General features: G+C 42.3%; 1 protein-coding gene across 4 annotated transcripts in view; it reads right to left on the reverse strand.

The window, feature by feature from the left end:
* Positions 1 to 27067, reverse strand: part of grm8a (glutamate receptor, metabotropic 8a) — a 186756-nt gene that overhangs the window by 38319 nt on the left and 121370 nt on the right. For all 4 annotated transcript variants that reach the window (XM_068586282.1, XM_068586280.1, XM_068586283.1 and 1 more), the window contains exons 4-7: positions 21574 to 21709; positions 21109 to 21263; positions 18615 to 18752; positions 908 to 1111 (exon numbers count right to left, since the gene is read on the reverse strand). In XM_068586282.1, the coding sequence (XP_068442383.1) occupies positions 908 to 1111; positions 18615 to 18752; positions 21109 to 21263; positions 21574 to 21709 (633 nt within the window). The remainder of the gene's footprint in view (positions 1 to 907; positions 1112 to 18614; positions 18753 to 21108; positions 21264 to 21573; positions 21710 to 27067) is intronic.

Genomic DNA, 27067 nt, shown 5'->3' on the forward strand with positions numbered 1-27067 from the left:
CTTTCAGTAACTGAGAAGGTTTCCGTGATTCATTGGGGTATAAAGTTGGTGACCTTGTAGTTACGGGATGATTTCTCGACCCTCTAGGCCAGCTATATCCAGACACACACCTGAGCACAAACCTGCTGTTGCAGTATGAAAGGGAAACCAATGCCTGCCCGTACATTGGGTTTTCGACACTTCTAGCAATGACAGACAGAGATAGCACAGGTCACAACAAGCACTGACACATATTTTGCAGACATTCCCGCACAGACACATTCATGCAATTTCAATTGTGTCTCCAAAACTAAATCAGACAAGCATTCGCTCTCCCTAACCCATATGTAATCCACACAATCCTTGACAGAAGAACACAGGAAATGAAAAGGAGACAGAATGCAGGTACTGTCGCATCAGAGGGGAAAATGGATTAATAAGAGACTATTAAAATGAGGTGTCTGATATTATGAATGTCTTTCACACACTTAATTTGTCAACATTGGAGAAAGGGAAATGTAATATTGAGCACTGTGGTTTTCAAAGTGATACGAGACCACATAAGCAAAATAAAAGCTGATAATATATCTGGGGAGAGCGGAGAGCTTAATGAATTTTGACAGTGAAAAGAATGCCACATGGCATGTTTTATGATAAGGATAAGCCAAATTCGAGGGAGAACTTGGCTTAGCTTGTTCAAATTTGAGGAGGATCGGTCAACTGAAGGTGGATAAACACGACAAGACTACTGCGCAATGTCTAAGCATTTGAAGGCTGTAATTTGTCAGTTTTTAACTCTGTGAGTAACCTCACATTTCACAGCCTTATTGTTGCTAATCTGGCAGAGTCCATTTTGCTTTGTAAAATGTTATCCCAGCTGTGCGTGATTAAGTGCGAATGTGTGCATATGTCCAGGGGTATCACTCACCATTGAAGTTGACAGCGCGGATGTAGCTGAGCAGCTCTTTGCCGTCGATGCTGTTGGCCATGCGGGGGCAGAGGCCCGGGTATCCGTAGCAGAGCTCCCGGTGCATGCGGTGCAGAGCATGGGCCATGGCGTACACCGCATCCATCACAAACTGAACCTTCCCCTCTTGTTCATAACTGGAATCGCGACCAACTTTTTCTAGGGCTGTCGGGAAGAAGGAGAGAGAGAGATTGGTTAGATGGGGAAAAAAGAAGGGAAATAAAAAAGACATGCATCATTGCTGCGGGAGCCGTTTTCAATTGAAGTTGCGGTCAGAGCAGGCAACTCTGTCCAGGACATCAAACACAGTCCACATACAGGACTGTGTAGCATGTACAGCATGACAAGGGCTGGAATGTGAGCAATCCAACAATGGCATACAATGACAGACACAGACCAAAGTAGGAGAAATTGAAAAAGTAAAAGGAAGTCAAATTGGGGTGACGCAACTAACAACTTTAAAGGGGTTAAGAGGAGAGAAAGTGAAATGAAAACACCGGGAAAAGGTACTTGTGCACGACAGGTTGACCATCAGACAGGTAGCGGGGCTCTCAGCCTGACAATGACAAATCACGACTTTCAGTCCATTCTCACCCTGGAAGCAACGTTGCGGAAGAGAACAACATGTTCCTTCTTTACATCTTATGGACCACTGATAATGGCATTTCCTTGTCAGGAATAAAGGTAAGAAAGTACTCAGAGAAAAAGAAAATACATATCTCCTTTCTGACTCATGCCACGTGACAGCGAGTTGAGGGCTTTTCGGAAATTGCAGTTAAATTCGACACATACAAACAAAATCGTAATGTTTTATGCTCCGTGCAACATTTAAAGAATGAATCTCTTGTGTGTCTCCTGTGTTTCTGTTTTTGTCTCGAGCTCCGTGGTTTATCTTATTATTGCAGCGTAATTAATGACTGCAGCATCGTGTTCAAGCTCATCAATTGGCAATAAAACAAATGTATTGGCCGTCATGCTTGTGGGCAATCACAGTGAACATGCACGCATACACTCGTAAACGCAGCACGTGAATGACCTACGAGTTTCAATTTATTCAGAGGGTTTCATGTGACGACTCATTAGCAAAATGAGCTAATGAAAAAAGATCAGAGTGAAAATAAAACTCCTTGATGCATTAGGAGGGAAATAAGTAATTGATTGCGACATTCATTTCTGTTTTTTAATGAAAAAACGGAGTGTAACTGCATCTGAAGTCCACACATTCAAAATTCATTATCTTTCCCTTGTCTCCTTATATTGCTTTGACTCCTTTTCTGAATATATTTTAGTTGTTGCTTGTGTTTCCATCCTTCTTATTGCTGCCTTATTCTCTTTCTCCCTCCTGTTTACTCGTTCTCCTCTCCCGTCCCTGTGTGTGTCATTTTCTCATATTGCCTCTTTCTGCCCCTCTCTCTGCTGTCTCCCTGCTTTTTGCCGAGTCTTTATTCACCCATTTCTTACAAGTATCGCAGTCACCTTCAGGCAACACAAGCTGAATCAAAACCCGACTGGGCTAAGTTGAATTAGCAATACCAGAGGCCCCACGATCAATATGAGAATCCATAAGGAATTAATGGGGTCCTGAGAATGAAATCCAATCCACAGTTATAGACGGCTGTCGGGTGTTTTGTATGAATATCTGTACTGTGTGTGTGTGTGTGTGCGTGTGAGCCTGAGTGCAGTGTGTCAGCATTGTTTCCACATCGTGTGGTCCGACCAAGCAGCTGATCACTAAGTATGACTAATCATCTCCTCTCAATCCCTGGATAACAGAGCCGTCCAGTAGATATAAGAAGGCTACGTGTCTGTGTGGAGGAAGAAAAGGCAGACAATGTGTGTGTGAGGCAGGAAAAAAAAACAAAGAGGGATAGAGCGGATAAAAGAAAAAAGTGTTCTCTCTCTCTCTCTCTCTCAATGGAGGGCTTTTATTCAGCCTCACACTCTGCAATTACTGTCTCGGTCAGCCTGCACAGGGTTAACACAGCACCATGCTTGCCTTTCCTGTTTGCCCTCTCTACCTCACGCTGCTGCCCAGTGAAGCCACGTTGTTCTCAGCCGAAGCGCCAAGCCTTTCAGCCCGTCCAAAGAGTCCGAGCTGCAACAATTATCTTTGTGGCCACGCATTACTGGCTGGTAACTTCTGTCTCGAGTCATACTGAGGCGGTACAGTATTCATTTCATGAGCTGACGCAGGGTGGTGATGCCGCAGGCCGCGGTTTGAGCTTCAGGCAGCGGACTGAGGCTGCGGGTCAACAACCTTATACGTTGTATCCCGGCAGCAGACCTGAATAAACAACTTGTTGCTCATTAGAGTTGGCTGACATGTTGTTTTGTGTACCACTACCTTTTTATAGTTGATTTTTTATTATGAAACCAATACTATTCAATACAATACTCTTGAGGCCTAAAAGTTTTCTAATGGTTTAAAAGTCTTGTCGTCTCATGGGGTTACTCTAGCAGCAGCCTCAGTAATGTGATTGATGCTGCTGAAGCCAGTCAAAACCCTTTGTGAAGTCGGGTGAGAGCAATGCTGTACTGGACCGACCGCTTCCTCTGGTGGAAACAAAAACCAATAGAGAAGTGCAGCAAGGTGAAGCTAATGCAATTAAATGACTGGCTAACTGCCTTGATGGATCCAATTGGGAGTCAATTTACTGCTCTTGTCACTAATCTCAGGGCAACCGCTACCTTACTCAATGAATGTAGATTTAACATTAAACAAAGAGTTCATGGAAGTCGACACGCGGATATGTTCCAGCACTTTATTCTAAGCACAGCGCCAATTAAAATAGTACAGATCAACCATTTAAGCTATAGGCTGAAACTATTGAATGGTGCACTGTGTGGATTAAAGCATTTACTTGTTATATTTGCCCGTCTTTTATCCTTTTTTTGGGGAATGAAGCCTTTTTTAACTGTGACTTTCTGATGGTATCCAATCTCCATATGCTATGATGCAGCATCACTTCTAAGATGGAGGGAATTGAGCTCTGGTTTAAGGAGTCTTTGTCGCTGAAACAATCAGGGTATCATTCATGCAAAGAGTACTGAGTACCGATGGTTAACCTCCACTGGGCTCAAGGACCCTGTGACATCACTGGTGGGTGTGGTCACAAGGGCAGCAAAGCACACAGGGGAAGCCAAATGGAAACGTTTGACCACAGAGACCAGCCTGGTGTTGAAATACTCTTTAAACATGTTTTACACTAAATCCATTTGACTCGCAGCATATCACATAATAAGCCATGTGATTTCCAATAGTTTCTTTTTCTTCCACTAAGACTCTTTAGCTTCTAAGATGAACGCTCACATAGGAAAGACAGTTGACTTTACTGTGCATATTGCCACATGGCTTATTATCTTAAATACAATGAACTGTGCATGCACACACTCACCTCAACATAGGCTTAGTATGCATTTCAACTACTGGATTGCACAGCTCCCAGTGCGTGAGAGCACAGTGCATAGTGTATAGTCAAAGGCTGCCATCTCTGAAGCGCCTTGAACGATTATACTGCATATTCTGTGTCACTAAGTCCCAGGAATATCTGCTTGCAGTTAAATATATGGATTCAAGCACCGGGTAATTGGTCATTTGTGCCACATAAACTAGAAAGCAATATATATTAGTGTCTGAGGACAGTCCATTTTGAAGCATCTCTATAGCGTCTCACTAATCAACAACAGGCCCTTGAGTTGCCCGTCTAATGTCTTTCTATAATTACAGACCTAATTATGCTACCAGTCAATAAATAAAGCTAAACAAGACATTCATTAGTAAATACTTTCACAGTCACATACCTTTAGGTGTCCCATGGTTGGCACTAATGTGATACTGTACCCAAAATCAATTGTTCACACATTCAATCCATGCCTTGAAAGGTGGCTATTACATTTGATTACACTTATTTGACTGTAAAAGCACCGCAGGAGTACAAATATGAAGTCTTTCTTCATTCGTAATGTACAGTATATGGCAAACTGGACCTCTCTGTATGATGAATTCGAAACTTGAGTTCAAACTGCATGCCTGACCGACGACAGGGGGTCACACACACTGCGAGCTCTCACCAGTAACACTCCCAGATGAGATCTCCAAATGACGTCACTGTCGTAGTCAAGCTGGTTGGTTGTTGGTTATAATTTATTATTTCCACAAAGCAGATCAGTCACCGTGACCCTGTATAAATGTAGAAGTATTTCGCAACGCTAGATATCTGGAATGTGTCTGCAATCAGCAAGCCTCTCGGGTCACGTCTTCAAACAGTTCACGCCGAGCGTTTGAGAGCAGATTTGGAGCACAGAGCCAACGCCGACTTCCTTCTGATCTGGGTCTTTTGTCGGGGAGATCCAAAAAAAACTACCATCAAGTGGAAAATCAGGGCTAAAGTCATGTACTGTGAAATAGCCATTAGCGATTGAACTTTTCAAAATCTTGCCAATGAGAGGGAGCATACTTCTGTCAGATATGTTGTGTTAGTGAAGTTTACAAGCTGCTCGAGTTTCAAAGACGCATTAGAACGTGGATGTCCAATTAAGGGCAACTCTAAATTAGACTGAAACCAACGTTTATCTTCAAGGAGAGAACTGGAGAGTTGAGGCTTTCCACATGGCCTCCGAATAATGATATCAATAGGATCAAAAGAGGAATATAGATAGAAGAGTTTGTCTTGCCTTTTAAAACTGAACCATGAATATCAGATGACTGATCGCACTCTGTATTCGTAACCAGACTCGTGACCTCATTGCATAGAGCCAACATGTAGCGCTGGCTTTGCTCAACAAGCCAGCCCCCCCCCCCCCCCCCATGTACCAGTATGTGCATGCGTTGTTGTGCGTTCAACACGTGCGCACGCTTCCATTCAGATAAGAAAAGTACAGCAAAGTGCTACACTTTGAGCCACAGATCAACGTGTCATGAGATAATGAGAATCTCTCCACGCTGTGAGACGCCATGTGAAACGACACAATGCATCATTAATCAGCATATCGTAAGAAAATGCAATCCTGCCCCGAGACAGTTATACGGCTGGAGCTGTTTTGAGTGCTGCTAACTCGGGGAGCACTACTGTCTCTGTTTCTTGGGATTGCGTCAGGTGGTTTAACCGGAGCAAGGAAGGGGTGCATGTGTGTGTGTGTGTGTGTGTGTGTGTGTGTGTGTGTGTGTGTGTGTGTGTGTGTGTGTGTGTGTGTGAACAGTACAATGCCATGGAGCTTTTATTGGATTTGTCCGCCCATTGTCTGCAGCCAGAAAACAGCTTGTCGCATCAATGAAGTGGCCACAAATCTATTCATTTCATCTCTGTGCATAATGTGTCTGAGCAGGTGCAGAGTAAAGAGACATATTTCACTGAGTCTTTAATATGCGAGTGTAATGTATTTGGAATTGGGCAGTCTTACATTGGTGTGTGTGTGGTGTGTGTGTCTGCGTGAAAACAAAACACAAGTGAAATAGATAAGCAGAGATATGTGGAGATGGATAGACAAAATGCTTGTGTGTTAATATGCACCCTGTTTGACGTTACTCTCTATTCCATTTTGCAGCCAGCAGCTTCTAAATTAAATTCTGTCTTTCTGCTCGGTGTTAATGACATCAGAGACCACAGGCAGCGCGGTTTGGTTGGCGGCTTGGTGAGGGAGGATTTGCATTGAAAATTCTGAGGAAAAAAAAGCCTGAGAGAGGCAGAAGTACAGATGAAAAGTAACTTTCATGTCTCATAAAAGATCTGCAAACCAAAAGCTCAATGACGATGCAATCATCTCCATATCTGCCTCAAAGTCATTTTCATATTTTGTGGTTGATTATTTGTTCGTGTTGCAGAGACGTGCCGGCCGAGCGCTGTGATCCAGTTCTAGAAGAGTATGACGGCGTTACTCATCTTAGGCCGATCTAATAAAAGCCACAGGCATGGCAGAAAGTTTGTTCCAAATAATATTTCATGATGAAAGTTTTGTTTGAAATTGAGATAATCTGCTGTTTGAAAAGCGCAGCTCCTGCTATTGCATATTGTGTGGTTGCAGAACAACTTTAACCTCCAAAGTCCCTCGATGACAAAATAAATGAGTTTTACAGCCGGTACTCAGTGCTTTATAAAGACATCTTCGAAGATGAAATCATGCTTGTATTTTTCATCAGTATTCATAATTGATGCTGCATTTTTAAACAGACTTCTTTGAATATCTCCGAAACTACATGAGACCCCCCCACTTGAATGATCAAGGCTGGCACTTCAACGACTATGCAGAGGTGGATGTACTGTGACTCACACTGGTAAGAGTATCAGGGTTACTGGAGACGACACCAATCCAAATGTAAAATGTAAGAGTACTATAGATGTGAAGGTTAACCTGAAGATTAACACAGGAAGGCCAACCGATTCATTTTGACCACCCGAAAGGAAACATTAAACCCTGAGCTCGATCAAACGTGTTTTTCTTTTCGTCATTTTGCTTTAGAGTATCTGCATCCTTGGTGCTGATGAGATTTTGGCTACTGCGAGTGTAATAGATGTTGGATGATAGAATAACTTGGTTACTTCGTTGGATGATAGAATAACTTGGTTACTTCGTTAACAAGTGTAATTTTTCCTTCTAAAAGTATCCAACTTTCAGTTTGGCAAAAAAAAAATCTTATTTTAATGTACTAACTGCCAGATGAAGTCAATAAGTAAAATTTGTTGTTTGAAATGCATTCACCCACGGAGCATTTGTATCAGGCCGCATAGAATACAATATTTATCTTCACCCTGAGATGGTTGTGCACGTTTTGACTGATTTGATGTCTGACTTCCAGCTAATGTTTCAGGAATATTATATGAAAGTACAAAAAACTGCTGTGAGGCAGCTGTCTTTCAAGCGGTCCTTGTGGGGATTCCTCACAAGACTTTGAAACTTGAATGCATGAACTAAATCCCCTGCACATACCTGTTCTACAACGCAACAACAATGTCACTTTGATAACACTTTAAAGTTAACACAATGTTCACGAGAACAAAGATTTACGTTGGCGCAAGTTGCTCTTTTAACTGTGAGGAAAATAACTTTCTGTTAATCATCTATTACTTACTTTTATTTATTCATCTAAAATGATATGCTTTGGGAAATAGTTGGGCATAATGTTCCGAATTTTAATGAATATGCAAATAACATTACAATGGTTCTTTAACCTTCAAATATTTTCAACATTATATTCAAACCTCGGAGCCTCCCATTAAAACTAAAGCAACGTAAGTGCCTTGCTAAAGGGTCATTTGACTATTGTACCTGACGGTCAATGTTCCAATAACAAACATGTGTCTCCTCTAGGCTTCAAATTACATATTTCTTTCGCTTTTTTAAATTTTAAATATGCATTTAAAACTTGAAGCAATAACCTAACAACAGTATTTTTTAGGATCTCCACCCATAATAAAAGCAGAAAACACAAGCAGCCTTTAGCTGACTAATCATAGTGAGTGTGATCTCCAAGTACACTACAATGTGTTTAAGCTCCAAAGCTAAAACATATAAAGAACGCAGCATTCTGACTATGAATAATTCCAGCCCAATCATTTTTGAAATAGAAGTCAAGTCTCGCTGAGAAATGATTGAACACGATGTATTATTGTTAAAAAGAGGAGCCGTCCTCCCGCCACCACAATGTCAGGTTAAACCAACACTTCAGCCTCCCAAAGTTAAAGCCGTGCCCCACATCTCGCGGTTCATTTGTCGCGTGGCTCAATAACGAGATTGATGCCAGTGGAACCACGAAAAACATGCGCTCCAATGGCTTCCTCGTGAAGCCAGCGTCGTCTGTGTCTCCAAACACAAACCGATCCGTGAGGGCGGTGAGGTGAGGCTGATGCAAGGATGCTGACTGGCGAACTGCCTTGATGGATGCCTTCACGGACCAGTGTGCCAGCCGGTGTGTTTTACACAGAGGGTGATTGATGCGGCGCGCATGACAGATAGACTACTGATTCAGACGAGCTCCTTAATTAAACATCAATTAGGAACACGTTCAATCCTCTCCTCTTCTGCTCCTGTCGCCGAGCGGTCTTTGCTTTTTCTTTCCACCGTTTTGACAGGCGCGCGCACACATATACATTTATGAGATTCATTTGGATCTAATTAAGTGAGAAACTTTGAATGGATAAACCTCAGAATAACGCGAGCTCCACCCAGATGGTGATGAATGCATTCCCGTGCAGGTCGCTCCACTGGCTTTTCGTGAGGGAGATGACTGGATAGGAAAGTTCTGCCGCTGCATAACTCATAGACAATTATAAATTGTTATTGCAAAAACACACAACATGTTTATGAGTTGCGTGTCACGCGGGGCAACATGACCCATATGCCCACAAGACACGTACACATCCGCAGCAAACACACTGGTCCAGCTCCGAGCCAGCTGATCTCCGAAGAACAAGCGCTACTGTGGAAGAAATTCATAATCAATAGGAAGAGGAAAGGAAATGAGCATCAGACAGGAATTCTGCTCCACGGGAGTTGAAAAGGAGCGCAGGGGTATGTCAATACAGCGCTACACAAATACCATCATTAGATCCAAGTCAGCGTGTGAGAACGTGTGTGTGTGTCTCCTTGTTCCATAATTGGTGCCTGGTTTCCGCATGTGTAGAATCAGCGATCAATGTCAAATATTATATCAATATCATTCATCTTGTGAGTATGTGTGCGTAGAGCCCAAAGCCGGGTCAATAGCATTTAAATGTGGGGGGAGAAATCTGAAATAAAGATTACTGCAGAAATGCCGCTGCAGTGAATTAGTTTGAGGTTTTAATGGAGAAAAACAAGCGCCTAAAGAACTGATTCCACAATTGTGTAGCTATAGCTACGATTTCTATATGAGAACAATATCACTGTTGGGACCTGGGAATATGGCATCATCTCTACAGCAGGGGGTGAGGGTCAGATCAACAGAGTTGTGAACACATACTTGTGGTGTGAAGAGTTTAATCTCAAGTTGAAAGGAAATGATGATAATAATTGCTCCTTGCAAAGGAAGATAGTGGGCTCATAATTACCGTGGGTAAGAACGAGGAAGTTTGGCTATAAATTATGAGGTTTACAACAATGAATATGGGTAATAACTTCAAATGTTTGCCTTTTTTATTTCAAATGTGTTGCTGACTTGGGTGTTTTGTTGATAGAGGAACTTAATATAGAAACCATGTTTTTGTTGGTGTAAATCATGAGATTACTCTTGAGATACATATCATAGTTGTTATTATTATTACTGATAGATCTTATGGCAAGACTACACAAGCAGGCGTTGTAATACACCTACATGTTCTCCTTTAACAGAGAGAATCACTGCAGAAGACGTCTTTTCATGAGTAATGTGTTACCGCAGACATACGTGGCTAATATATATCACATCTCTACGTTATTACTAAAATATATTACTGCTGATTGTACAGCTAATATAAATTATTCATTAGTCATTATTCATATTTTGCTGAATCACTGTCCTGGCACAACTTGTCTCTGCTCGCGAGCTCTCTGTCTGCCTTCAGCTTGTTTTATTTGACTTTTGTCGGTCTATTCCTCCGTTAATCTCCCTCCTGCTTTCACGCAAACAAATAAACAATCATTTTTAGTTTGTGTCGCTGAGGGAATGTGTGTTTTATGTCAGCGGGCCCCTGTCTTCCCACTTGTGAACAAGCATACATACGCACAACCCCAGATGGAGCAAAAACCAACACAAGGGAAGGCAGAGGAAGAGCACAACGACGTTAGAGAGACAGCGGAGAGGGAAAGTGGATCAAACGGAACAGAGGGGGAAAGAAAGCTAAACAAATAAATACAAGGTAAGTTAATGGAGAGACGGTTGAAACAACAGAATGAGAGAGGAAGAGGAAGAGTGAGAAGAGAAGGAGCGAGGTCTGTGGCTGAGAAACATAAGATATTGCTGAAGAGAGGACAAACTGTAAAATCACATTAGCAGAGCAACACTTGTTCTCTCTAACCAGCAACAACTTATCACCGCACACAGAAGTGTGCGTGTGTATTAGCAGATGTGTGTATGTGTGAGTACAGTGTGTGCATCGAAACCTTCCATTTCTAGCCTCCACTCATTAGTCGGGGGACAAGAAAGAAAGAAGGAAATAAAACGACAAATGAAGCTCTGGGATTAGTTGGATTGGATTTTTTTGTCATTTTGCGGAAGTAATCTTCCCCTCAATCACACCTTAGTACTACTTTGACATTTAAGAAATTAAACTGAGAGACAAATGAACATTGAATACCGGGAGCCTATTTTCCAAGATTTGAGCATCGTTCTTATCAGCGTGGATCACATTTCACTCGCTCTGTTCACGCATGGGATTTAATTATAATAAGACTGTGAAGTCAGTTGTTTAAAGTTGTTACTTTACGCTTTATTTTGGTGTGACAGATTGTGATCTTTTGTTTCTGTTTATTAAAACATGTGTGTGACTGTGAGAGGCAAACAAAGTCAAACATGCAACCGATCGATCGGTGCATTTCTATGCAACTGTTTGCACACAAATTTGCAACAACAACTTGAATTCAATGTCGTCTCTCCAGCTTGCACGACTGCACCCAAATGGCCGAGAAGGCAATTAATACTGCTTTAATTTCATTACGTGCTAATTTATCATCATGGCCAAAGTGTTCTCATCTATGATGAGCTAAACATGTGGATGCTACTTTACTTTAGGTGTGTGATTTTGGGTGTGTATCCAGTTGCTGGTGTGCTTTTGGGTGTGTAACACTAACAGAGATGTGCGTGACATGGCCACAGTGAAGAGTGGGTCGCCTGAACCTGCTCAAGATGGAATTTGCGCGCGTGTGTGTGTGACTCAACAGTGATGGATGTGCAGCTCAACATTCATTCTTTCAACCACACCGGCCATGTTGCCCTTTTGCTTCCTCATTGTTTGTCACCACTCTAATATTTGTAGACACTTTCATAAACGTCCTTTCTTGGTCGTGTCGTTCACGTATGTACAGAAGTCTTGCTGATCCGACATGAAGTCACAGTGAATGACGGCAAACAGTACCTCTTCCCCCTCAATGAAGAGCCCACGGGTTCATGCTTGTTCTCTTCTGCTACACTTTCTCTACAAGAACATAAGGAGGACTTTTACAACAAAGTCACGTACATGTTTGTCCAGGAGGATAGACAACTGGCCTTCATTTACAAGTACAGGTAAGACCACGCAGACATTGCCGTAGGCTATACGGCCTATTTGAATGAGTATGAATTATGGATTTGCAATGGCAAATTAAAAGCACACGGAGGGGGCAGAGGAAATGCGCTCTTTCTCTTGAGCCACTTTAAATTGGGGGAATCAAATATGTACCGTGTTTGTGTGTGTGTGTAAGGAATGCTGTTATGAAAAATGATAAACAACCAGTCGTCAATGTGCAAGCTGGCGATTGAATGGTGATTAAAGCTCCTCTATGGGTTCATATATTCGTAAATCTGACCTCACGGCACATCACTGAACCACACACACCCGCCTCGCCGCCGGCGACGCGGATGTCTAGCATCGATCCACACTGATGGTTTCTTTGTCGAAGAATCCAATCACACGTTACGCGCGTAACACAGAGCACGGATGTGAGACGGCGTCTCATCAGTCACACGCAAGCACATGTGCACACGGAGACGCCGAAGCACATCGTCGACAAGAAGATGGAAAAGCATCGTTCCGCGGCGGCTAAGCGGCACTTCGTGGCGCGCACTGGAAAGTAATGCCTGTCTGTCGCCACCTCCGTCTCACACCGCGCAATCTGTCTGTCCGCGCCCGTCAATCTCTAATTGTCCGTCTCCATCTGCGTTCGCCGCCGTCTTTCAGTCCGCTGGGCCCTGAGGTCTTTTCGCAGGGGAGGGAACAGTTTATCCAGCCTGCGAGCCTAATAACTCTCCTTCCACCATCGACCTCGTTAGGATGCGGTCTATTTCCAGCGAGCGAACATGTGTTTGTGCGTGAGGGTAAATGTGTGCATGCTGAGCTAAGTCGGGATCTAATTAACTCCTGGAACTGAGTGAATCTCAAACAGATAGATCCATACACGGGTTGGATGAAGACTTCAAAAGTTGAGTTTCACACTGCGGAAGAAAAGCAAGGGGCTGAAAACTATCACCTAGTAGCCCACAGAAGATCATTTTCCCACTAACAAACACTCGGTAATGCATTCATCTTTCATATTAAACGAGGGATATGAAAAGCTTTATGCGCGTGTGTGTGTGTGTGTGTGTGTGTGTAGGCACTTGAGAATCTTCTGTGTTTGCCCATTAAGGATGGAAGTTACAGCATTCATTAGGCAGCTGCAAAAGGAACTCCAGTCCCATGGTAATCTTGCTAATCAGGGAAAGTAGACCAGGGAGCTTTAACTGTTGTGATAGGATTTTCTCAGCGAGTTTGCACTCTTTACACACATTGTTCAGTTATATTTCCACCTTGATTAGAGATGCTATCTTCATTAGCTTATGGTAATATATGCCTCATAGTTTTTCCTCAAAGGTGTGACCTCTAGATTAACACATATTTGCTGAGGCATATTAGTTGTTGTGACTTTATCTGATTTGTTCCGTTACATGAGCACACACTGTGGTATATGATAAACAGTGCATGTGTTTTGTGGTCTGCAGTCTGTTTGTCCGTGTAATGTAATGTATGGAGGGGTAAATATTGTTTGTGTACCATATCTGCAACAATTAACATTGGATTTTCCGGAGTTTCCTCAGTTGCACTACGTCTTTCACAACAAAGTGATTCTGTATTGCTTGGTTTGCTGTCCACTGCCTGTATCTGTGCCATGTGTTTCCCCCCATTCAGTTGGGTGAAAAGACCTCTGGCTGAGTGTTATTGGACCCATTAAACCCAGCATGGAACACTAGATTCATCCATAATAAGCAACGCAAGTGCAAACTATACAGCTGCATAAAATATACATTATCACAAATAGCTTTGCGAATAGCTCTCCCCAGATAGCTCGCCCATCACAAATATTTAAGTGTGAGCACCGATGTAAAAGCCTGCTTCGTTTATAGATTTGTCTTTTATTTGCCACGTTTACAGTGACGTATAACAAATAATGGGGCAGATTAGTTTTTGTGACCAAGTGAAGAATTTAAGATTTGACAATCCACATGAGAACAAGTAGGAATGAGCGAGAAAGACAGATATTACATATTTACAGTGTTTGGTGCTTTGAATATTGTATGTGCGGCAAGTTTCTTTGACAATATTGATTTTTTTTTTTTTTAAAAATATTAAATATTTCAGTGTGTGTTGGTGCCGATGGAGCCATTCAAGTTTGATCTCGGCAGAACAGACACAAGTGACACATATAGTTAGAGACAGCGAGCGAGAAAGCCAGACTTCAGATTGACAGTCAACAAAGTGAAGAAAGATCACAAAAGCCAAAATAGGAAGGAAAAAATAATGATATGATTCCCAGGAGAGTGACACAAGTCACAACCCATGAAGGGGAAGAAGAAAAAAACAACAGGCAACAGTGTAACGACCTTGTTTTTTCTGCTCGCGCTGCACTTTCATTCCTCTGTGTGTACCTGACGCTCGCAGCTCCTGTCACAACCGATGCCACTCACTGGTGGGAAAGATCCATTGATGAGGCCGGGTCGAGAAGAGTGTGAGAAATGTGTATGTCCTGCGTGGGAATGGGTGTTGTTCGTGTGTAAATGTGGTGTGCGTATGTGTGTCTCTGTCAACTCTGTACCCGTGTGTTTTTTTGTTCATTCCAGAGGAGAGCAATGCAGGTTATCATGGAAGTAGGATGTCATGATTTGAGAGATCAGTCAAAGTGCAGCGAGTTCAACTGAGGCGCTGCTACGCATCATTAAGACAGTTCTTGAAATGTGTTAAATCTGACGTTCAGACAACGGAGGTAGCGGCAAATAACTTTTTACTGTGTGAAGATATAGTTGAGTGATGGCTACCTGAGCAGATAATGGAGATGTGTACCGCAGTGTGGAGGCAATCACTCAATACTATCTATGCTCTGAATTTTGAATTTAGCGCTTTTTGTATAATTCGATTTTAGTGTGTGTTCTGTGTCAGAGTTCAAGCTCGTGGATCAATAAAAGAAGATGCGTGTGTGTGTGTGTGTGTATCAGAGAAAGAGATAAAAAACAGTTTGCATTGTAAAGTGTATACAGCAGCATCCTCATAACGATGAGGCCAGTGGGATTAAAAGATGGTCAAAGTATCACATTAATTACCACCGAGCTTCTGCACTCGTTTGTGATTTTATCTGCAGCCACTGAGCACGTAAGTGTTTGTGAGCATGTACAGTAGGTGTGTGTGTGTGTGTGTGTCGGCTTATCTCTGATCTGGTGTCTGCCTCAGTCAGCTTCCCCTCAGGCGTCAGTTTTACCTGACTGCACGCTTTCAACACAACAGTTTTATCCCAGTATCTGAGTTTTCCTGGCTGATGTGCTTACGAGCATATCAACCACGCTTGAGGGGAAAAAAAAGGCTTTTTGCTCGACTCAGAAGTCGGAGTGCCTTGGATTTTTCTTTTCTTCTGCCCTCGCGCTCCTTTTAATGAAAGATGAAATGATACGGATGAAAGTTGATGTAATGTATTGGAATTGGGCAACTGGAGGAGGAATGTCCAACAGTGGTGGGAGCTGCAGTAATGACCATTAAAAATATCAAAATGCATTTTTAATTCCTACACAATACTGTATTTTTCCATAGAACAACATATGCATTATCTATACATAACAAATTGTGCATGAGAAGAAAGTTGAAAGGATAAAGCAAAGGTCAAAGATCGCTTGGGATCCCGACTGATCAATCAAACTCACTCATTCAGAATCAGAGGAAGCCAAACAATTGATTAGAATTGCAAGAAAATATTAAAAACACGCTTGACATGTAATAATTAGTTTGTAATTCGTCTTCTATAAAATAACACATTTAAATAAAACATCTTGGCACTGAGAATAATGGTGCAACTGAAAACATGACGTCAATAAAAGATTTAGTAGAAATGAAAAGTGTAGAGTCTGATGAAAATATGTTACACTTCTAATTGAATAAAGCTCATACGGTAGGTCTACTGATGAATTTCTGACTCAATTATATATACATATATGTGTTATTGGTCAGATTGTACTTCAGAGGCCTTTTCGCAGATTTGATGGCAATCATGAAACTGCTGCTGTTGCAATATTTGCAAGTGACAGGTTTACAGATGGCATGGCGTGATATATGTCGTCTATTAATAAAAAACATGGCCGAGAGATTTCTCATTGATTTAACCTTTCTAATTTGTGTGTGTGGGTGTGTATGTGTGTCTATATATATTACAATCATATTATATACAATCTCTATACTTATTATAGTATATCTTTTTTTTTCAGACAAAGAATATTATATCATTATGTTGCACTACATATACATACTAAATCTTAGTATTCAATTTATTTCAGTTATTTTTCTTATTTGCACTGGTTGCTTTCTTTCTATTAATCTCTCAGCCCAATAAGATGCTCACACCCATTTCCACATCCTCCCATCAGCTGTGTCACCATGGCGACCTTGAGCAGCAGCCTGCTGATTGGCTTCTGTGTTGATGATTTGGAGGTCGCGACCCCCAGCACTTGGAATTAATGGACTTTGTCGCACGAATACAGGCCAGGGCCCTCGACACATACCCGCTGCATACACAGATGCCACGGGTAGTAATAGATGGTCAATGGGAGTCGCAGACCTTACAAACTTAATTATGTGAATTAATGGCGGGTGTCAGCCTGGGGATAGTCAGTGTGACGCGCAAACATGCGGACTCAATCACAGCGGGACGACGTCACACAGAACCTAAACCGTTCTCTACAATGCACATAGACAAAGCCTTGGGTAGGCTTTCTTAGATGACAGCAAAATCCAGACATAACCACATATATTATGAGCATTGGAAATGCAAAAACTGACAACAAGAAGTGCCTATTACAGCACAAATACACACATACTCTCTTTACACACGCACACACAGTGTGCATCCCAAGTCTCTTAATTGTGTTCCCGATTTCCGCTCTTGCATCTTTTCCTTGCTTCTTAGTCCCTCCCACCAGGGATGCATGGAGAGACGCAAGAAAGCCATGCGAGGAGAGAGGAAACGAGGAAATATGTTTGAAGAGACATGAGACGTTCTTTCCTCTCAAGCGTCACGTGAAGCGGCGTCTGTTTCTGATGACGGCGACCGCTGCTCACAGCTGGATCAGCTGTCAGTCGGCATTAACAGCTGGAGAGACTTTTGACTGACTTTGTGTCTGAACACATGATAAGTGGAACAGGATTGTATCCTGGTACGGACAGTTCTTAGCTAATATTCCAATAAAAACACACTTAAAATGTTTATAAAAATGATCAAATAATGTTTCCAGTTTAATGGTGTTAAACTATACTTATGCTGATAAAGACCCAGTCATCATCAGTGTCAGAGTGGAGATGTTTTCTCTGAAGCCTGTTATCCGTTTAACAAACTGCATTGTGTATTTATACACAGTGTGTGGTATTTATAATGTGTTAATGATAAAGGCAGGGTCGATTTCTACTAGCGGAATGCATTTGTCTTACATTTTGTATGTCTGTATGTTTTGAAACTCTGATTCTGAAGTTATTACTAAATAACCCAGAATATGATTATGGTTTCTCTTGAACGCAGAAATTCATTTTTTTTTTTTTATGCCTAATGTTCTGGGGGAAATTGAAATGATATAACTCATTAAACTCGACACCCAGGAATGATCAGCCTTATGTGACTGAATGGAAATTATGATAATAGCTTCCATAATGCAAGTTATTGAGGGAATTAACAGATCATGAAAAGACAAATCTTTCTGGAAAAATAAAAGTTGGTGGTGATCCTTTTGCTATTCACAATTCAAATATATAGAGAATTTAATCTGCGCTGCGTCTTCACTCTGGTATGAAACTCCAGTGGTCAGTCCGATCAGCTGCAGCGTCCAATCAAAATAACTGAGGAACAATGAAGGGGCGTGCCTGCTCGTGCAGCCTCACACATTGCTCCCTCATTTATTACAAAGAAGAGACTTGGGATGTTCCCAGATACACACTTCATACAGGAGACTAAATTGTCGTATGTGGTAAATCTCCACAGTTTTTTTGGGGCAGGCTTAATTAAAATAAAAAAATACCAGAACGACAGGTTGCTTTTTAGTGTAACTAGTATCTCTGGTGACCTCAATCTTATGAAAAATTGCAGCTGCTGTTAAATGTCAGAGGATGCTGATAAAACCACAGTTTTGGAATTGCTTAATCTGGAAGCAACATTAATGGGCATTTAAGATGGCCCTTGATTTGCAGCAAACTAAACCAGGAGAACGGCTCTGAGCGAAGTGAGTGGTTGTGGTGCGAGGATGAGAGAAGACCAATTAGAACTGACCACCTGCCTGATTTGTGAGAAGGTAAAACTAACAACCCTCTATGGAGCATCTAGGTTTAAACTCATCTTTTTAAATTGGAAAATTATTTGCGACAGCATGTTACGTAGCATAAAATCCCACTTCAGCTTGGAACATTTATATCTCTCGTTGTGTCTGTACAATGGAACGATCCAAACAAACTCCACCGAATGCACTTGCTGGGGGGAATGGTGAAAATGAACTCATATAAAGTAAAGAAAAATATGTTTAGTGTCTCACCCGTGCATTTCTTCAGGCTGCCGGGCCGTTTGCCATGCATACCCAGCTTGCAGTTGAAGTTTTCCTCCCAGAATTCAGCAAACCAAACATTTCTTCTGTTGTTGGACAGCGAGCGGCTACGGAAATACCGGTCGAACGCTGTAAAAAAAACACAGACGAGGAAAAAGTTTTTTAAAAAAACCTAGCTGAAGTTGTTTTCAACATGGTGTACTGGTGTTTCCTGGTGTAATGTGAGGAGAACACGGAAATGGAAAGGTGTTAAGGGATTCTTTTTTTTCCACTGAGCCTGCCTGCACTAAAAAATTAGATGCTAATGGCGGTGTAATACGCTTTGACTCACAAAGGCAAATGTTATGAATAGCCAATGCCAATGGATCTCAAGTATGACTGAAGAGCCATTTCTGTAGAGCCACCCAGTTTAGAAGCGCCTATCAAATAATGAGGCCGAGAGCAGGGAGAGCAAACATTTTGGACTGAGATTTCGCAGTCTATGCCGGCTACTTGTCCAATTTAATAAGCAGAAAGGACGAGAGACACAAGGCAATACATATTTCTCCACTCAGAAGAATGAAAATACCTGCCAGAGAATGGCAGGCTGTGATAAAGAGATGGACGAAAGAAGAAAGAAATAAAAGGAGAAAAAAAACACTCATTCTACTTGTACAACTAGTTCCTACCGCAATTAATTGGGAAAACAGCTTTTTGCTTTGTTGCTTGTTAGGAAAAGATGGCAAACTGGATTTTTAAAAGGTGTTTTTCCATTGCCATATTGCTTTTATTAACATAATCAGTAGGGTATAAGTTACTTGGATAGATGTTATTTATTGATTGAATGGCCCTCAGGTATGCCGGCCGAGATGAGGACAGATGAAGAAGCATTTACGCTCCACTAATAAAAAAGAAGGAGTCATTTCCAACAGCGCTGGGATTGTAGCTCAGAGCAACACAGTGCATGTGAAACAAACCATGGAGGTTGGGTAAATCACCGGGGACCATCAGACTGACTTGGACGGCCTGTGCCACGCCAGACTCGCTGTAAAAGGTGACAAGAGTGGCCATGATTAACCTCGTCTCCTGTCAGGGAAATTGGCCCAGTGTGCTCATGTGGAGCTCAGTTGCCACTTTCGACTGCTGGGAACAGAGTTTTCACTCAACAGGTAGCACATCTGGGATCTCGTGCTTTTCATCATGATCGCAGATGTGATGCGCGTGAAAAACAATAAAGCATTTTGTGGTAATGTGAGGTTCTTTAAACAACATTCAGTTTAGGTCTCACGTATTTGAAAAGAAAATGATCTCCACCAAGTGATCAATTGTTTGGGGACGCGGGGACTCTCTGGGGCAACAGTCCCTACGCTTATTTGATTAAAGGAATAATGTGACATTTGGGGAAATGGGTTTATTTTCTTTTCTCGCAGTGAGTTAGATGAGACGATCGATACCAGCCGTGGTGTTCCACTGCAAAGCAAAGGTGGAGAAACTAAAACCTTTAAAGATTACTAAGCAGCATTATATCCGGTTTGTTTATTGTTCAAACCAAAGTGTAAAAACAGATTTACAGTGATTTATTGGGTGGACTATATCTTCAATGATTTCCTGAAGTTGCAATTGGTCGTCTGATAACCTCTCAGTAATGCAGAGATTTTTACTATATATATATATATATATATATATATATATATATATATATATATATATATATATATATATGCATGCCTCTGGCTATAGCTATGCCCAGCATAGAGGGACTATGAGAATAATGTATTAGAGATTATATAATATTTGGTGGACATTTGCTTCTCTATCTCAGTAAAAATATCCTAAAAAAAAGACATCAGTGTTGTTGACTCAACATCCCCTGGACTTTGTGTTTACAAAAACAAATCTGACCATTTTAAGCTTCACCGTGGTGTAATCTATTGCATGGTTATTGGATGATAATACATCACATTGTCAGGTGAACCTAATACATTGGTACGGTTGCAGTGAATGCACTCTTCATTAATCCTGCGCTCCTATGTCTAGTTTAAAGATCCTATAGAGTGTCCGCCGGCCAAAGCTGACTTTGATTTATTCAAAACTCGACATAGGCTCACTTTCAGGTCATATACTGTCGCCTCTCTGTCCCTTCAGGAGTCAATTATCTAATAGGGAGCTCTGACAGGAAGCAAATGAGCATATTCTCCCTGGCACAATGGCAAAAACGTGTTATCTGCTGGGATCAAGAGTCAAGGAACGTGTGCATTTCACTGTCTGTTGCTGGTCTCTCCTCCCGTGGTCTTAATTTGATCTATTAGACTTTGAACACACACTCACACACACACACACACACACACACACGCACACACTCTTTGTCACACCACCAGTTGTGAGGAAAAGGTCTCAGTGCAGATTCAACATTTTGGCCACCGCATTATCTGCTTTGAGGCACTGACTGTATACGTTATGACATATGGTCATATGCGTAGCTCTGTTTTCTTCGTTCCACTCTTACCATCTACAGATGCCCGTTTGGGAAGAATGGTGATGGCTCCCTGGGCCACTCTCTCCTGGCCAATCACAGGGGAGATTTTGGACCCCCAGCTGTCTGAACCCACCCACAGGAAGTGACCCGTCTGGTTGTTCCTTTTCGCTGCATCCAGAACTCGTCTGTTTGAGAAGAGAGCAGAGAAATTAAAGTGTGAAGGTTAGAAAAGAACAATACAAAGGGTTAACAGTAATAACTAATGAGGGAAAGGAAAAGGACACGCATTTCAATTCTGACTTTTCCTTCTTTTATGATATCAGTAGTTTAACAGCAATGATCTTGAAGGAATAGTCAGTTTCTCATTATCTTTACATTATTATTTTTTTGAAAGCACAGCAGAATATGCCACTTAACCATAATGTAAAAGTGAAGGCGGCAGAAAAACAATGAGCGGTGGCAGCGGAGGCCCTTGTTTAAGTGCATAGCACGTACCGTATGTCGTCCTCATTAGCGAACATGATGACGGCCCTGGCATTGGAGGTCTCCAGCAGGCGTCTGATGATCTTGTCAAACTCTCCTGGCCTTGGCTCCCTGGGGATCTTCAAGGACTGGGCGATACACACACCACCTGGGGAAGAAGGAGTCAGAGAAAGAGGGACTGAATGAAGTATCAATATTTCATTCAATGATTTACATTTCTTCATTTTTCCCGTTTCTCACTCAAATGCAGTGGTTCAGTCTTCATGCCTGTGCCCAGTTTATTAAAAATGTTTTTTAAACACTTCCCCTGGTGCATGCGAGGGATGTGGCTCGACACTTCCAGCAGCGTCAGCACTTTGAGTTAAGTATAGGAAAAATTGGATGGTTAGTCTAACAGCGGCAGCCACCATCAAAAATTCAACTTTGGGGAATGCTAACACACCACAGTAACAAGCAATAAGACAAGGATTATCTAAAATACATGAGGATCACATACTACCATATTAAACATTCATGCCAAAACACATTATGAAACAGGAGTCTGAGATTTGGGCGGGATGAGACAAGTTATGGAGGACGTACGGAGAAAGCCAGGTGGAACATTGCAGTTGGGAAATGAAATGAGAGAGGAGGGAGAAGGGATAATGAAATGATGGAGACTGAGAAGAAAAGTATGTTGTAGAAAAGGTACAATGAGAGGATGAGGGGGGAAAGTATGGTTTAATACTAAATGGACTCGCTTAACACTACGCTTAATTCACACATGTTCATTCAGTGATCATTAGCAGGACGAGACTAAACTAAATCTCATTTCAGAACATGCTGAACGGTGAAGCTAAAAAATGATGTTGAAGGCAAGAGGTGTCGACAGCAACAGAAATAAAATAGCGAAAAACAAGGTGAAAGATGAATGGAGCAATATTATGATAATGAATCACGGCACTGTGCTCAGTGTCGGGCAATATCCGCTGCACCCAATTCACACTCCTCCGTGTCCTATTGTGGAGGCTGACAGGAATGGCAGTCGTAGCAGTATTAGTTATTTCACTCACAATAAGTGATAATGAGGGAGGTATCTGTTGACCTTGTTCTTTCTTCCTGTTTCTCTGCCTTTTCCACACACTCACAAACACAAATAGTATGTAATAGGAACATAATATAAAATGTGAGGTTTTGAATGACGAACCCTGGCTTCTTCCCTCACACACACACACACACACACACACAGAATCCAACATACCGTCTCTGCACTAATCCAGACTCCATAGTTAAGCTCTGTTCTGTTAATTAGCTCTGCTTCCTCACATCATTAGCTCAGCTCCTGGTGTAAAGGTGTGCGTGAAAGGATTACACTCCTGTTTAACATTACATTTGCTTTATCCTCGTGCACAATAAGACTAAACGTGTCCATTTTTATTCATTTTTTTGCACGTATGTGTGTATGCATTCGTCTGCGTCCGTTCGTGAAAGCGTGCGTGAGGGAGAATGAATGATGTCCACTCCCTCCCACGTCTACACAGTCTGCCGCTTTCACTAGATGACTCCCCTGAATCACACACAAACAAACACACACTTACACACACACACACACACACACACACACACACACACACATTCTCACTTATGTCCAAGTGACAAAACAAATACTCATTAGCCCCAGATGAAAAGCCTTTCTTGGATAATAACTACAGTGACCAAATCTGCACAAGCGACCCAATATACTCTTCAAACTATACAAACTCCATTTACACTTGTATGTACGTACACACATGTAGCACCGCACGAGGAATCACAGCGCTTGAATCCTCTCCACCGTCGTCCTTGGACCAGTATGAAATCGGCCTTTGTTTCATAACCTGCTTCCCATCATCAATAACTGTCCCCATGGTGATTAGACTTCCCAGATAAAGACAATATCAAATGCAATCTGTGCGTTTACGTTTCACACATTCACAGACACACCTGACTGCCAAATTGACTGATACCTAAAAAAAAAAACACTTTTCCTCTTTGATGTTGCCAAAAAGCAGCTCATTAGAAGCGAGTGTTCAGTTATTAGTGCGCACCTTCGCCACTTTGTTGAAAGGAAAGCTGTAAGGTTGGGTCAGAAGAAACATCAACGTCCGTTTTCCTTTTTTTTTTAAATCACTCACTGAAAGTCTAGTTGAAAGCAGAAGTTGTTAAATAAAACGGAGGGTTTGCTAGAGAGAGATTTAACATCAAAACCCTCGCACATCACAACAGTCCAGACAGAGTATTCGCTTCAAACTGCAGAGTAGAAAAGTAGAGAAAAAGAGTGAATGATGACAAAAGTATAGCTAACAATAATACCAAAGCTATCTTTGAGACCAATGAGTTGCCTGTGCAGGCGGAGTGGAAAGCTCCCAGGATGAGAAAGACATTTGGAAAAGTGTTTCTCTGAACTGCAAACAGGATTTCAGTGAAGATCTGTCGCTGAAAAAAAACCTTCATCTCAAATACCTGGCGAGTTGTGAAAACTTTCTCTCGGCCAAATTAAGTGACAATTCTGCTGCCGGTTCGTTTCCCGGGGCAGAAACAGTGTCTGATAACACGTGAAACAGAAGAGTAAAACACATGATTTGACAGCCAAAATGTCAGCAGAATTGAGTTGGGCCGGCTGTGGCTCAACTATGAAAGGTTTACTATTCAATCCCTGGTATCCCCATAGTTTTGCATGCCAAAGTGCTCTTGAGCAAGACAATGAACCCTACTGCTACTAAATTATTGAGTATGGGTTAAATGCAGAGACCAACTGTCATGATGTACCTACAAATATGTCACAAAGTTTTAAGGCAAAGTGGTCCCGACCCTCCAAGAAGCCAATCACTTTCATCAGAGCCGAGGAGCTGCTACATCCAGCCAAAAGAACATGTGCAGGCATCCTGACCTCGACTGGCAGCTGTCAGTGGATCTCCAACGACAGCTGAGGTTCCCCCAGCCGTACTGCATCCACCACCTCGCGAGAAGACATAGTCATTGTGTCCTTGAGTCCACTATGCGAGCTGTGCTGCTGGAGCCAGGGACAGTGGCCTTTGAAAGGAAGCTTCAACTACATGGGACAGGTGTCAACAGGCTGGATGGAGGGAGCAAGGTGTCTCCCAGTGGAAGTTGGATGGAGGTGATCTGCAGCTCGTGCTTTGGCCAGAGCCGACAGCCGTTCGAGCGCATCGAGGGAGAGAGGAGAGCCATCTGCAGTACCACTGAAGCGGCAGAGAGGGCCTCAAGATGATTGTCGCTGCAAATAGGAGAGCATGGAGTCGGAGTACCTCGCCATCTGGACACAAGCTGGGGTTTGATCCGCCTCGGGTGGGTCACCTGGAGGAGGGCGTGTGATGTTGAAAGATCCGGAAAAAAACACCTAACGATTCCATGAACACCACTGAAGATGTGTCCAGAGGCATCAGTAGATTTACGTTCACAGAGAAATGATGAGCGAAAAGCTGTTTGAAGGATTTTCTACTGTCAACTATTTCATTGTTTTTTCTCTGGGAGAAACTGTTTCACTTCTCCCCGACCAACAGAAACACAATCCCGAGGCTCATAATTTGTCCGATTGTGTAAATACTGATTAATTGTTCAGCGATACATCACACGCCAGGCATACTAATGTAGACCAGTTAGAAACGGTCTCAGCTGTATTGGATCACAGTAATAGCCAGTTTATTACGTAATTCAGCAACTGCTGCACAATAATCTACAACGGGCTAATTGAATTATGGGCGCTATATCTGCTGAGCTACACCGAGCGCTCAGTTTATCTCTAACAACCTGATTATTAAGGCTTTAATGTTGAATCGAACGTGAATGAATCAGAATTCCTTTCGCCTGTGTGTGTGTGTGTGTGTGTGTGTGTGTGTGTGTGTGCTCAAAAGTATGCTGGTATTCAATTTAGAAATCGAGGTCCCCACACGGCACCTCCTAGACATCTCCTAAAAGAGGTCCCCATCAGTATGTGATTACAAGTGTGTGTGTGGGTGTGTGTGTGTGTGTGTGTGTGTGTGTGTGCGTGTGTGTGTGCGTGTTTACATGTGCAACTGCCTGCCCCCACTGCAGCTGTTGAAAAAAAGATGCAGGTTGCAAGTTGTGAGGATGAATTTGATGTTAAGTGCATCCAGAGCTTCTTCAAATTAAACCCGTATAGTCTGTAATTAACTCCATTCTGTTTAGAGATTAAATTCAATCTGTTTCAGGACTGGAGACCACTGTCTCAATGTTTAATTAACAATCTGCTTCCCTCGCATACTCTCCTCTCTCTCGACATCGTTGCATGTTCACCGAGAGAAGCATGGATTGGGAGTACTACTGCGTAGTATCTCCTTCCTGTCATTTTCTTCACACCTTCGGCATGTCAAACCTTTTCGGGATATAGATGGATCTCGGAAATATTTAAAAGGTTCTCAATATGAAATTCAGTGCATGTCTAGTGCCTCCTCGAGGCTCTTGGCGTGGCGCCGGTGGCTCGCGGCTAACGGTGTCGACAGCAATTACGTTGCGGAAAAACAACAAAAGTGCCGATAGTGTTGACCCGAGGGGGAAGAGGAGGACGGGAGCTACATTGCACCGCCGCCGCCGCCGCCGCCGCCGTATCAGCAGCTGTAACCGCCGTGTGATGGCAGGGCAGAGCGGCGGCCGTGAGGCACCGCTCACATGCACGAACACACACGGCTGAGGAGCTACGACACACACACACACACACAGAGGGAGAGAGACTTCTTGAAATAGCAAAAAGCTGTTTGCTCCTATATTGATGCTCTGAGTATCGTATAGAGATCCTTTAAATAATGTGAGAAAATTATAGTGCTTCATTTTATTGGAATTCAATTCTACAACACATCTATTATAGGAGTGTGCAATAAATGGGGAGCCAAAACTGTGAGACACATAAAAAATAACAAGAGAACAATGCTTTAATTTAAAAAAAAAGGCCTACAATCCAATGTAATGTAGTTTTATACCGGCTTGGACACACACATACATGATCCTGCTAAGCTGGATGAGTAATGAGAGTCACTTTAAAGGTAGCTGTCACTTCCAATAGAGTGTGTGTGCGTGTGTTTATGTGCTTGTGAGCATATGTCGGTGTTAGATGAGAGGGTTGTATAACATGAAAGGAAGGGAGTGAAATCAAGGTCCCTGTCCTTAATGATTCTTCCATTAAGATAAAGCGGTGTCACCCACCACCACACTGTCTTTCTTTGAAGACATAAACACACCTCATGCTACCATCACAACATTCAGTCAGCTATGACCAACAAGACTCTGTGTGCTCAATACATCCACATTTAAGGAAATGAATGTCTTCCTCCAGCTTAGTGAACACTTCTTTGAGAAAAAAAAAACAAAAAACGCCCACTTCATTCATCCCCATAGAAACACCTTCCAGCGAACTGTTACTACTGAAGATTTCTCACACAAACATACAGCAAACACATGCCCGACATTTTCTTTCTCTCCAAACCTCATTAGCGCTGCTTTAAAATAAAAA

This window comes from Clinocottus analis, unplaced genomic scaffold, assembly GCF_023055335.1.
Source record: "Clinocottus analis isolate CAN_PGR_092001 unplaced genomic scaffold, fCliAna1.0.p SCAF_20, whole genome shotgun sequence".
Taxonomy (NCBI): domain Eukaryota; kingdom Metazoa; phylum Chordata; class Actinopteri; order Perciformes; family Cottidae; genus Clinocottus; species Clinocottus analis.